General features: G+C 48.9%; 1 protein-coding gene across 1 annotated transcript in view; it reads left to right on the top strand.

Moving 5' to 3' along the window:
- SETD3 (SET domain containing 3, actin histidine methyltransferase) overlaps positions 1-12,176 on the top strand; it is a 115,522-nt gene that overhangs the window by 95,443 nt on the left and 7,903 nt on the right. The window contains exons 8-9 of the mRNA XM_007944609.2: positions 2,888-2,946; positions 3,725-3,839. Coding sequence (XP_007942800.2) covers positions 2,888-2,946; positions 3,725-3,839 — 174 coding nt within the window. The remainder of the gene's footprint in view (positions 1-2,887; positions 2,947-3,724; positions 3,840-12,176) is intronic.

The following is a 12,176-nucleotide window of genomic DNA, read 5'->3' on the forward strand; positions in this document are numbered from 1 at the left end:
TACCGTGACTGCAGACACTGGGGGGAGTTTGCCCTGTGACACGAGGTGCGTCCAGTAGCTCTCCTGTCTTACGATCACATAGGAGCCCAAAGACGCACAGCTGGGTCCACCTCAGGCGTTTTCAAGTAACTTCACGTGAATGTTTGGAAGATGTGTGTTTTAACCTGAACACATTCTTCAACAGGGAAAAGGCTTAGCATTAAGAAAAATAATAAAATCTGTCCAGAGCTTAAATAAAAATCATTGGGAATAGGCGTTTTCCTTATTCTTGTTCATTTTTCTCTAGGATACGTGAGCATTTTATTTTCAAAATGAAGTATTTCTCACATGCCAAGCATTTTTGGTATTCGAGTGTTTCACAGTCCTTGTAAAATGGTTACATAAAAATTTTCAGAGGTCTGCGCCCTCCTTAGAAACCACGTTGCACTGAGTCAAGCTGAAGCCCCGCAGCCTTTCTCTCCGGATTAGACTGGGTTTGGTTTCCAGGGAAGTGGCTTGGGAGGCTTTGCCCTGGCCGCCGCCAGTAGGTGGCGATAGCGTCACAGTAGTGAGAGCCTGTCGCAGGGACGTGAACTGCCTTGTGTAGCGTCAGATCGCTCCGTGCAACTGCTCAGGGAGTGTTTCTGTGGAGAACAGCTTTAATCCAGGACGGAGCACAGTCTACACACCGTGGTTTTTTAAGCAGGTAAGAATGACTGATTCTCACCGGCTCTGCACATACCACATAACCCTACAGCCACTCTTCAAAATGAACCTGAAAAGCGAGCACAGGCCCACGTTTTGTTCCGTGAGTTTTCTTTATGACGTCGTCAGACGCTGAGCATGAGCTCAGATATGGGTAAGAAATGTATGTACACAAAAAAGGAGGCGGCGCTTTCTCCCGCGCGGTCCCCATGCAGCTGCCCTTGTGTGAGCAGCTTTCCGAGGGGCGAGGCTGACGCGTGGGAAGCTTGACGTTCAGCACCCACTTTTGAAAACTGCTGTCTTTTCTCCTGTGTCATAAATCAAACTCTTTTTTTGGGTCAGAGTTTAAGTGCTTATGAGATTTAACATTGGAATTTACCAACTTTCAAAATTCCCCACTGACTTCCACAGTTTAAGTGAATTAAAACATTTTAAAATAACAAACATAGCAACGCTTCCTCACCTCCTGTAGTTTGAGAAGAGATGGGACTTGCATTGTCCCCAGCCGATCAGATAATTTGAAGTTTGGTCATTTCTCAGTGCAGAGGCATTTTAACAATAGCGTTCCTTCCCTTTGAAGTCCTGAAGGTTTTCTGCGTGTTTGTAACAGGCGGTTCATCGCCCGGGGAGAAGTGGGCCTCCCGTCCGCAGTCCGTCCTTTCTGGTGAGAAGCCTGCGGGCTGCCAGGCCTGGGAGCTGAGCTTAGGAGTGACATGGGCACTCAGAGAGCGCCACACCAGAGCCTTCCTCTCATCCCCCAGCGAGAGGAGTGCGAGGCAGCCTCAGTGCTCGCATTTCCCGTCGCGGGTGCAGTTGACCACGGCAGGGCGGGTTTTTGTTTCTGACTCTCCCAGAGATGCGCTTGCTGGGTACCCCTATAACAGCTCGAAACGTCCCTAGGCAGTATGTTATTTAACATGTGACTTAAAATCCATCTTCATTGCATTTCTGTTATCACAAATCTCCAGGTCAGAGATTACATGAATCCATTTCTCTATTTTGACTTTCCTTCCAAAGAGTTAAAACTGGGCTAAGGACGGGAAAGGAGCGGCAGTACCTGGGAGCGAACACCGTCCTGGCAGCCTGTCGTGATATGTAATTTGCCTAAAATCACACACCACGCACAAGCTTTTGTTTTCTAATTGATTTACGGGTTGCCCCACTTTTACCTCATCCCCTACTGTCCTGTGCTCGGTGCCAGCGAGTACATTACAGGGAGCGATGATAAATTACCAGGCCTGGTGATGCTGACGCGTCAGGAGTAAAGACGGCGTGGCACCCAGAGCGCCGTGCATTAACGGCTTCCATTTGTACCACCGAGATGCCGTTTGTTCGCCTGATCACTTACTGCAATCTGTCCATCAGCCAGTAATTGAAACTGAAGATTAAAATTACACTGTTATAGCTTTTAATTTCTTAATTGAGACAAAAGTTTTAAGTGCTTGAAAGGTCTAAGGTGGGGGCGTTGTGAACAGGGAGAACAAGAAATGTGTAAACATTTCTGTGAAGTGTGAAGTTTATGATATTTTTATCAAATGTTCTTTTCTTTTGTCCAGAGGGCAAAAAGTGGTAAAATTTAAACATTTGGATCCTCGTTTGTCTTTATCTTATTTCTTAGGAAATGTTGTTTTGTAATTCCACACAGCGCTCTTTTTCTGGATTTTCTCATATCTGAACCACTGTGTCCGCGAACGCGATTCGCTTGCACATAACAGCTTGATCCCCATCCAAATGATTGAAGTCGGAGACAAATGAACGCGCTTGCAATGTGTTTGAAGGCCTGTAATTGTCCTTTTTGTTGAGAGAAGAGATTTGACGGCTCCTGCTTGGGTATAGAGAAAGGCAGGCCGGCCCCTCACGCCCGAGGCGCCTTGTTGCTTTGGCTCTGATAGCCTTGGCCTGGGCGTGCCTCCTTTTTGCAAAGTCGGTTCACCTTGCATTTTATTTTTGTGCACTGGCTGTGGGTTCTAGTATCGAAATATGAAGAAGCAGATTTATGGGGGCTGCTGGGCACAACAAATTAAGTTGACAGTGATGTATGAGAGCGTAATGGCATGATGATCCCTCCGAGCGTGGCTGGACGCCTCCTGCTTCATTTGGCTCTTGTTAGGATCTGTTAGCAGCTATATAATGCGGTTCTGCTGACTGATTTGTTTTGCCATTTTCTCTTTCCACCTCTGCTTCTCAAACTTCTGATTCCCAGACCCACCCTCATGCCAGCAGACTGCCCTTGAAGGACTCGTTCACCTTTGAGGACTACAGGTTGGTGTGATGCATGGGGCACGAGGCGTGGAATGCGGGGGGAGTGCACGCTCGCCTGGGTGGTTTCTGAGTGAACGTGGCATCTTGGAGAGGGAGAGCCTTCAGTCAGACGGTTTAAAGCATCGGAACAGCTCGGCTTCGGAAGTTATAACAAGCAGTGTGGATGCGTATTGGCGTTTTAATAGCCATGTGGAAACTGCCGTTAACCCACAGTGGTGGGGGATTGGGGATTGGGGTGCTAGCCAGACAGTCCTGGAGGTTAAGATTAGCGTGGTGGTCACGAGATTTTTTTTTTTTTTTTCAAGTAGATTATTTTAGTGTGAACTGGGGACTTCTTTTTGAACAAAAAGATTTAATTCACTGTAGCAAGTAAGCACTAGCAGCATTCTGGGTCTCAAACGGTTCTTGCTGTTCCTTGGGGGTTGAGATACGTGTGGTCAGTGTTTGGGTGAAGGAGGGGAGGGTCACCTGGGGAGGGTGGTGTGGTTAGCAAGGAAGACCCTCTGGGAATTCAGGGTCTGCAGGTGGGGCCTGGGACCCCTGTTCCCGGCCCTCCCTCCCTCTGGCATCTCCCTTAGTCACATTTTGATTAATTTGATAAATCTCCCTTAATTGAATTTTGAATGATGGTGAAGACCAAATGTTACCTTTGTGTTTAGCAAAAGGGTTTGAAACTTTGTAAGAAGTCAGACAGACCTACATTTCTGGTGGTTTCTTCCCGAGGTGAGCTTTCCGATGATTTGATCTTATGCACCTTTCATTTTCCTGGTCATGGCAGGTGGGCCGTGTCCTCTGTTATGACGAGACAGAACCAGATTCCCACGGAGGACGGCTCCCGGGTGACCCTGGCTCTGATTCCGCTGTGGGACATGTGCAATCACACGGACGGCCTGGTAAGGGCTCTTCCTCTGGGTGCACTAGTTGGGACACTGTGGCTGCCCCCCACCACCATTCTCTTCTGACTGCTTCCCCCCAAAAGAGAATACACCAAACCTTGCCCCCTCCCCGTCTCCCCCAGAGAGGCGCTGATACTTTCTTTGACTTCGCTAATGTAGTACTGAAAACCAGGAACGTGATTCTTAAGACAGCTTTCAGAAACCCCGGTGAACTGTGTGTCCTTGTTAAGCCGTATTCAACCCTAAGCAGTCCTTATCTTCCTGTACCACAAACAGAACCACAGTTTCTTTCTCCTCATTCTCTTCAGAATCCTGATTGAGTAACAAGTCCTTCTCGTTTTCCCTTCTGGGCCCCCCTTTCTTTCTCTGCTGACTCTCCGGTTCCAGTTGGGGCTTCGCTCTGTCTCCTTCCCGTCCTTTAGTCTGTTACTGGCTGTGCTGACAAAGCCCTGTCCGTGTTGACGGCTCTGCTGTTGTCCAGGAGCTATTGCTGATTGTTCCTGGTGTTGGGGGAAGGAGTGGACATGTGTGCTTGGCTGGCCTTTCAATGCGTGAATCATTTGGCATAAGCAGACGTGGGAGCAGTGGGTGGGGACACTGTGAGACTCTGGACCCCTCATTTCTGTTCATGACGGTGCGCACAAGGAAGAGGAAGACTGTCCCCGCATCCTGGGGTTCTCAGCAGCAGCCTAGCTCGATGTTGCTAGAGAGCTTTTTGGATCTTAGTGGAACGGAATGGGAGGAATTGCAGGTGATTTTCAGTGTTTGGAACAGGGTGCACATACACTGGTTTTGTCCACAATTGTGCATCTTCCTCAGCATCAGCTTTCTTTGTTACCATTAGCAGTATTGTAAATAGTTAAAAAATGCTGTCAGTGAGCATCTCACATCTACTTCCACAAAACAGCCAGAATGTGTGTAGCATGTAGCGTGTGCCACACACTTAAGACACAGTAGCCCCACACTAATTGGGGCAGGGCTAGCAGCAAGTTCACTCTTGGATCTTAAGTGTTTAAATTGTACAGAGAGGACAGTTCCACTTATATAATTATATTTTTGTCTTAATTTAGAGATGCTGAATTTGGTCAGCAATACTAAGGATGAATAGTGTGTTTTATGATTCATTTTTGTGAATGAATAAGATTTATATTCTTTGTTTTTTTTCTTCAGAGATAATGTAAACTAATCAGAAGGTTGACATTTTAAAATGTTTCACATAGCTTTTGGTATCTGACTGTAGGCTGCTGTTTTTTTATTTTTAAATACTATTTGATTGAGTTAGGTTCCCATTTGACAATTGCCACACAGATTGTTCGGTGACGTTAGTTGCAGTTAGCACAGTGTGTCACCAGTCTCTGTAATTGGCTTCTGTTTGTCCCCTTTCCAGGACTCTAGTTTCCTTGCCCCTTTGTCTTCTCATCTTCGCTTTTGAGTCATTGTTGACCTTTGGGCATTTAAGTAGGGCCCTGATCTGACAGGTAATATCCTTTATTTTGCGTGTTCCTCCACTATTTCACTAAATGGTGGTCTTGGGATAGGCTCGGTTCTGGGTTTAAAGAGTGTCTGGGCCAAAGGCTCGGTCACCTCTGTTCTCTGCTGCTCTGGTTTATGTGGCTTTTTCTTTTTTAGTAAGAGTCTTCTCCGCATCATACTGTCTGGCACCGACTATTGTGAGCCTGGTCAACATAGTCAGGGGTGATAGTCTGGCACCAGGTCTTCTGGTCTCAGGGTGGATGAGGCGGTGGTTCGTGTTGACTTGTCTCTCCTCTGAGATGTTAGTTACCTTCTTAATGTTTTGATTCTGGCAAGTAGGGACCCGTAGTTTGTCTTAAATGGCTGCTTAAAAGCTTGTAAGACCCCAGACGCTACTCACTTCACTGGCATGCAGGTCTTGAGTTTTGTGAACTGTGTTAGCCCAGTTGACTGAGTTGTCCCATGAGACTATGGGCCTAAACCTTCAAATCTAGAAACCTAGTCTTATAAGGTATTTGGTTGTGTCTGGGGAGTATCCCTGTTTGTGTCTTGGCAGTGGGTATACATGCCTGCACCCACATTTGACTGCTAACCAGAAGGTTGGTGGTTCAAACCCATCAGCCACTCCTTGGAAGGAAGGTTGGGCAATCTACTTCTGTAGTGATACTGCCTTGGAAACCCAAGGAGGGGTCGCTATGAGTCAGATCCGTCTTGACGGCAGTTGAGTTGGGTTTTTTTTTTGTTTGGTAGGTATGTCCAAGGAGCTCTGGTGGTATAGTGTCTAAGGCATCTGACTGTGCAAAAATGGAAGGAGGCCACATGTTCTGACCTCCTCTAATCCCACAAGAGGAAGACAGGATTACCAGCAGTAACCCAAGGCCTATTACTGCAAGGCCAGACATGCTGCCTCCCTCCAGCCCTTTCACCAACTGTTCTTCCCAAAGCACCCACCACCTCTCTCCTGGGTTTGATAATTTGCTGCAGTGGCCACACAGAACTCACGGATTACGGGGTTTATTAGGGAAGCACCAGGCTACAACTCAAGTTCAGGAAGAACGCTCAGTCTCTCTCCCAGCCCACCGTCCCTCAGCCAACAGCCTCTCACAGTCTCTTTCCCAGCAGTGCTGGTCCCTCGGTGTGTCACTCAGCAATGCGTATCTCTTGCGTCTCTTTCCCAGCAGCGCGTGTCTCTTTCGGCAGCACGTCTTCCTCCACCATTAGTCAGAGAGAGTTCTGCCTCTAGGAGGCCTCCTTTTGAGCCCGGCAGGGTGGTCAAACTAGCCAGTCACAGCATCAGAACTCTAAGCACCTGAGAGAGAGTGGGCACCTCCCAGAACATTGTTTTGTGCCACTCCTAACAGAAATACTCCAGGTGGACACCTTCAGCAATCAGGAGCTCCTCAGTTGCTCATAGCAAATCCTACCTTGGAGTTTACAAAGACTTATGTGTAGAAGAGCCACACTGAGTAATTTATACTACACTGCAGACTGCTAACCAGAAGGTTGGTGGCTCAAACCCACCAGCTGCTCCTCAGAAGGAAGATGGGACAGTCTACTTCCGTAGAAGTACTGCCTCAGAAACCCAGTGGGGGGTCTCTATGAGTCAGGATCGACTTGACGGCAGTGAGTTAGGTTTAGTTTATAGGTACGTCTGTCTGTTCTCACTCACCTTGACCTGTCTTTTTTTTTAGATTAGATGATTGCTTCACAAACTTAAGCATTAGAATCATCTTAAGAGGTTTTTTTTATTATTACTTGTAAAATTAAACAACAAATACATGCTATATATTAAACCAGCAGAAGCAAGAGTCTTTGTATTAGAAAACAAGGTCCCTTCCTCTGGCCTGGACCCCAAGGCCGCCATGGTGCCCCGGGTCACCGTGGTGTCAGAGACCACCATCGTGTCCGAGGCCGCTGTGGTGCCCAGGGTCTCCGTAGCTGGTGGTTTAGTGCAGATTGTTCCAGTTCTGTGGCTTTGCAGTTGCTCCTCACATCCCCACTGTTTTGGGGGTTCCTTCTAAGTGAATGAGATTAAATGATTCACTTTTTTTTCTCCTGATAAATAAGAAAAGTTAGTATATCTCAAAATAAAAATAACAGCTGGATGGCAGCTGATCCCGTATTTTCCCTGTGAGACTATGCTCGTGGCCTTTAACCTTCCTGAGTCCTGCAGACCCATTGCTGACCCTCAAGGCTGATTCTAGATGCCTGTTCTCTTGGAATGGTCATTGTCCGGCAGACTGAACTCCGCCCTTTGTTGGACTGCTTCCCATTGTAATTATAACACCGTGTGGGGGAGTTTGCCTGGTGGGATTGAGAAGTTCTCAGGTAACACCCGGTGAGATTGTGTATCAGACAGATGAGCAGTCGTCTCGTCTTTGAAAAAACCAAGGTACTTGACATTGAGGCTCAGCTTTTCCGACAAGAGAGTTTCTTTTGTGTGCTTGTCTATCCTGACATCATCCTTTTATTGTCTGTCTGTCCTGACTGTCACTGAGGGAGTAGGTAGAAATTTGTAACCCAGCAACGCTGTCTGCCTAGAACAATGTCCCCAAACCTGGTTTTGCTAGTGGAAGCGGAGGAGGCATGTCGGCAGTCATTCCAGGCCAAGCGAGTAGGTGGGAAAGCCCAGGTAACCGTGTAGGACTGGCCTGGCTCAGGGAGGCGGACTTGGACTCCTCTGTGAGGTGTGGCACTGACGTGTAAGCTAGGACAGGCCTTTCCGTTTCTTACGAGGGGCTCAAATTAACATAAGCAGCAGGTTTCCTTTCTTGAGATTGTTCAGTTTGTACAAAGGATGCTTCTTAACAGGATTAGTGGCCACTGGACTAGTTCCCTGGTGGCTCAGTGGTTAAGCATTTGGTCAGTGGTTCAAACCCATCAGCTACTCTGTGGGAGAAGATGAGGCAGTCTGTTTTGGTAAAGATGACAGCCTGGGAGACCCTGTGGGGCACTTGTACTCTGTCCTCTAGGGGCGCTGTGGGTCGGATTCGACTCCACGGCAGTAACTGGGTTTGGTCTTGTGTTAATTGCAGAGCCCCATGTGGTGCTCACAATTGAGGGCTCAGCTACTGACTGAAAGGGTGCTGGTTTGAATCCACCCAGAAGCACCTTGGGAGAAGGGCCGGGCGATCTGCTCCCCAACAATCAGCCATTGACAGCCCTGTAGGCACAGCCGTGCTCTGACCCGCAGGGAGTCACCCTGACACGGGACGCGTGTTGGCATGATCCGCCCTGGAGTTTATGCAGACTCACATGCTCAGGGACTCTGGCTCCAGTCAGGATGTGAAAAGTGTTGTCAAATTCAAGCACAGCCCAGGGAGGCCCTTTTCCTCGTCTGTTTTAATTGTGCTTTGGGTGCAAATTTACAAAGCAAATTTGTTGAGCATTCAGCAGTTCTACACATTGGCTTTCACGGCCCCAGTTACCATCCCCAGCCGTAAAATCTCTCCTTCCTTCTCCTCCCTGCGACGACCCCTCCCTGTGCCCTTATCGACTCGTCCTGTCCGTCCAGCTTTCCCGCCGGGTGAGTGCTGCCCCGCCGCCGTCTCACGGCTGAGTGCTCCTAGGGCTGCATCTCCCTAGAGTAGGTGGGTGCATCGCCCTGGGGTAAGTGTTCTGCATGCAGGTCTTACTACTGTTGGGCTGAGCGGTGAGGATCTTTTTCAAGGTCATTCTGTTTGTACACTGACAACCCTGTAGGCTCTGGAGAGGCCTCCTTAGAGAGGCCAGCAAGTGCAGCTACTGGCAGTAGTACCCACAGTGGACACTAGGGGGTGCTTCCTAGCACCTGTTCTAAGCGTGGTGTGCATGTACCCTCCTGTGTGCAGACCAGCTGCTTTTCTGAGTTCGGGAAGGAGGAGAAATGGTTTGTCCTGTATTATACAGGGGCACAAGTGAAACAGGAGGACAAGGCAGAGGCAGGAAGGACATGGAGACTTCCCGCTGTGGCGTCCCATGAATGACTCTTGCCTCTGCACACCCTTGACCTTTGGTGATCCTTCAGTGCTCGTGGGGACTTGCTCACTGCTCCCCTCCCCCTCCTTTTTAAAAATCATGTTACCTGACTTTCTGACTGGTTCCCCACCCTCTCTGCGATTGTTGGATCCAGCACGTAAACATATAAGACTCACGGTTAAATCTGAATTTCAGAAAACAACGAATACTTTTCTAGTGTAAGTATATCCCATACGAAACTGGCATGTTTCTGATGGGGCGGCCTCATGCTGATGGGAACTTTACCAGCAAGCAAGGAGCCCACCCTGGTGGCCCAGTGGTTAAAGTCTCCAGCTGCTGAGTGGAAGGTCAGTGGTTCAACCCACCAGCCGCTCTACAGGGGAAAGATACGGCAGCCTGCTTCTGTAAAGATTGACAGCCTTGGAAACCGGATGAGGCAGTTCCATTTTGTCCTCTAGGGGCGCTGTGAGTCACAGTCGACTCCACATAGTGGGTTTGGTTTGGCTTTGCTTCCATGAAGATCAACAGCCTTGGAGACCCTGTGGGGCAGTTCCACTCTATCCTCTAGGGGTGCTGTGGGTCAGAATGGACTCCACAGCAGTGGGTTTGGTTTGGGCTTTGCTTCTGTGAGGATTGACAGCCTTGGAGACCCTGTGGGCAGTTCCACTCTGTCCTCTAGGGGCGCTGTGGGTCGGAATTGACTCCACAGCAGTGGGTTTGGTTTGGCTTTGCTTCTGTGAAGATTGACAGCCTTGGAGACCCTGTGAGGCAGTTCTGCTCTGTCTTCAAGGGGCGCTGTGATTTGGAATTAGGTTTGGGGATCCGCAGCACAAAGTCTTTGCCAACCTGGAAAGTAGACAGAACCATCCTGCAGAGGGGTACCTCCTGCTCCTGCCTTCCTCCCTCCCTTTTTCTTTTCCTCTCTCCTGCCTGCCTCTCCTCCCTCCCTCTTTCTCTTGGTCCCCCTACCCCCAGCACCTAGGGTGCTGGGTCCACATCCAGTCCATCAGCCAGTTCTCCTGTAGAGAACTTATTACCCTTATGACCAGAGATGGTGACTCTTCAGAAAATAAGTGCAGAGGGTGTCACGTGGGAGGAGGGGGCGACTGGGAAACCTCACTACAGATTAGTAAGCACAAGTTAGCATGTGCTTACCTTGTTTACTGGGCACTCTGTCCGTGTCAGGGATTGTAAATTCGAAGAGGCTTTAATTCTGTGGGAAGAGCTGTGGGGATGAGAGACATGCCAGCCAGACCCAGAAGCAGAGTCTTTCGTGTGGTCAAAAAATGGTCACTGCAGATCAGTAAGGAGCGCTGGTGGTGTAGTGCCTAAGGCATTTGACTACTAACCAGAAGGCTGGCAGTTCAAACCAACCAGCCCCTCCTCGGAAGGAAGATGAGGCAATCTACTTCTGTAGTGATAGCGCCTCGGAAACCCAAGGAGGGGTCGCTATGAGTTGAATCCGCTGACGGCAGTGAATTAGGACAGATTAGTAGGTGCACCTTGCTGATTGGGTGATGCAGCATGGACTGTGCCCCTCCCTGGGCCTTCCCTCCATTGTCTGCATCCTGTCTGTCTGTCCTATCTTCTCTGTTTGTGTCCCCCCACACACCCCCCACTAGACTTCAGGGTGGTTTGTCTGCTGTGGTCCTTGTGGAACCCTGGCTTCTGGCGTTGACATGAGTGCGTACGTGGTGAATAAATGGCTGTAGCCAGTACTCCCTGCGCCTGAAAAAGACCAGAAAGAATCAGCCAGAGCAGGAGTGGCTGTGGATCTGCCCTTCCTTCTGGGTGGTCTTCTTTTGGTTTGTTTCCATAGTTCCCAGATTTTATTACATGACTGCATTACCTTCTTCCCCCAAAGGCCAAAGTCATGTGCCACATCCTTGCTACAGAAAACATGTAAAACACAGAAAGGTGCAGAGAAGAAAATCAACAGTATCTCTGATCCTCCCTGTTTTAAGTCTTGAACATGTTTAAGTGTGTACATGTTCGTGTGTGTGTGCGTGTGCGCCTGTGTGCATGTGAGCATGCGTGTGTAGACGGGTGTACATGTGTGTTGTGGGTGCATGTGTGCATACATGGGTGTGTGTGTGTACATGTGTGCTGTGTGCTTGTGTGTGCGTTCACTTGTGTGTGATGCATTTCTCCCTGTTTTATGTTCATATGCAAGTGACACTGATCCTAGGATTCTGATGTGGACCCTGCATACTGAGTATGCAGTCACATCAGGTTGTACATGAGAGGCTGCTAAAGACGAGTTAAGTGTGGTGTGGTACATGCACACGGAGCCTGGTGCTCCTGGGAAAGGGAGTCGCAGGTGGCCTCCCTATGCCTGCCATGCCCACCAGCTCTTCCTCACCTGAATTCCACCCCACCCCAGCAGACGTGGGGCCCCCATGGGGCTGCCTGTGCCTCCATTTATGTGTAATGGTGTTTTTTTATTTTATTTTGTGATTTGGGTGAAAGTTTACAGAGCAGATTGGTTTCCATTCAGCAACCCATACACATTGTGTTTTGTGACATTTACTGCAGTCCCCACACTGTAACAGCATTTGCCCCACTTCCTTCCTGTGCCCATCCCTTTCCTTTGTCTTCCCTTCCCATCCCCTCCCACCTTCCTAGCTGTATCCCTGGGCAAACGCTGACCTCTTGATCTCGTGCGCTTGCCTGCTGTAGTAAGTGCATACCCTCTTGATACTACTGTTCACCTGATAGGTATGTCTGTTGTCTGGCTGGCAGTTGAGTCACAGGGGTTAAGTTCAGTTCCTCACTTGAATGGTGTTCAAGGGCCATAGTCGTGGGGGTTCTGTCTGTCTTCATCAGAGCAGTAAGCCTGGTCTTTCTGATTTTGAATTTTGTTCCACATTCCCCTCCCCCCCAAATCTGGGACCTCTTACTGTG

This window comes from Orycteropus afer, unplaced genomic scaffold, assembly GCF_000298275.1.
Source record: "Orycteropus afer afer isolate SDZICR_OR568_19922 unplaced genomic scaffold, OryAfe1.0 scaffold00128, whole genome shotgun sequence".
Classification (NCBI taxonomy): Eukaryota; Metazoa; Chordata; class Mammalia; order Tubulidentata; family Orycteropodidae; genus Orycteropus; species Orycteropus afer.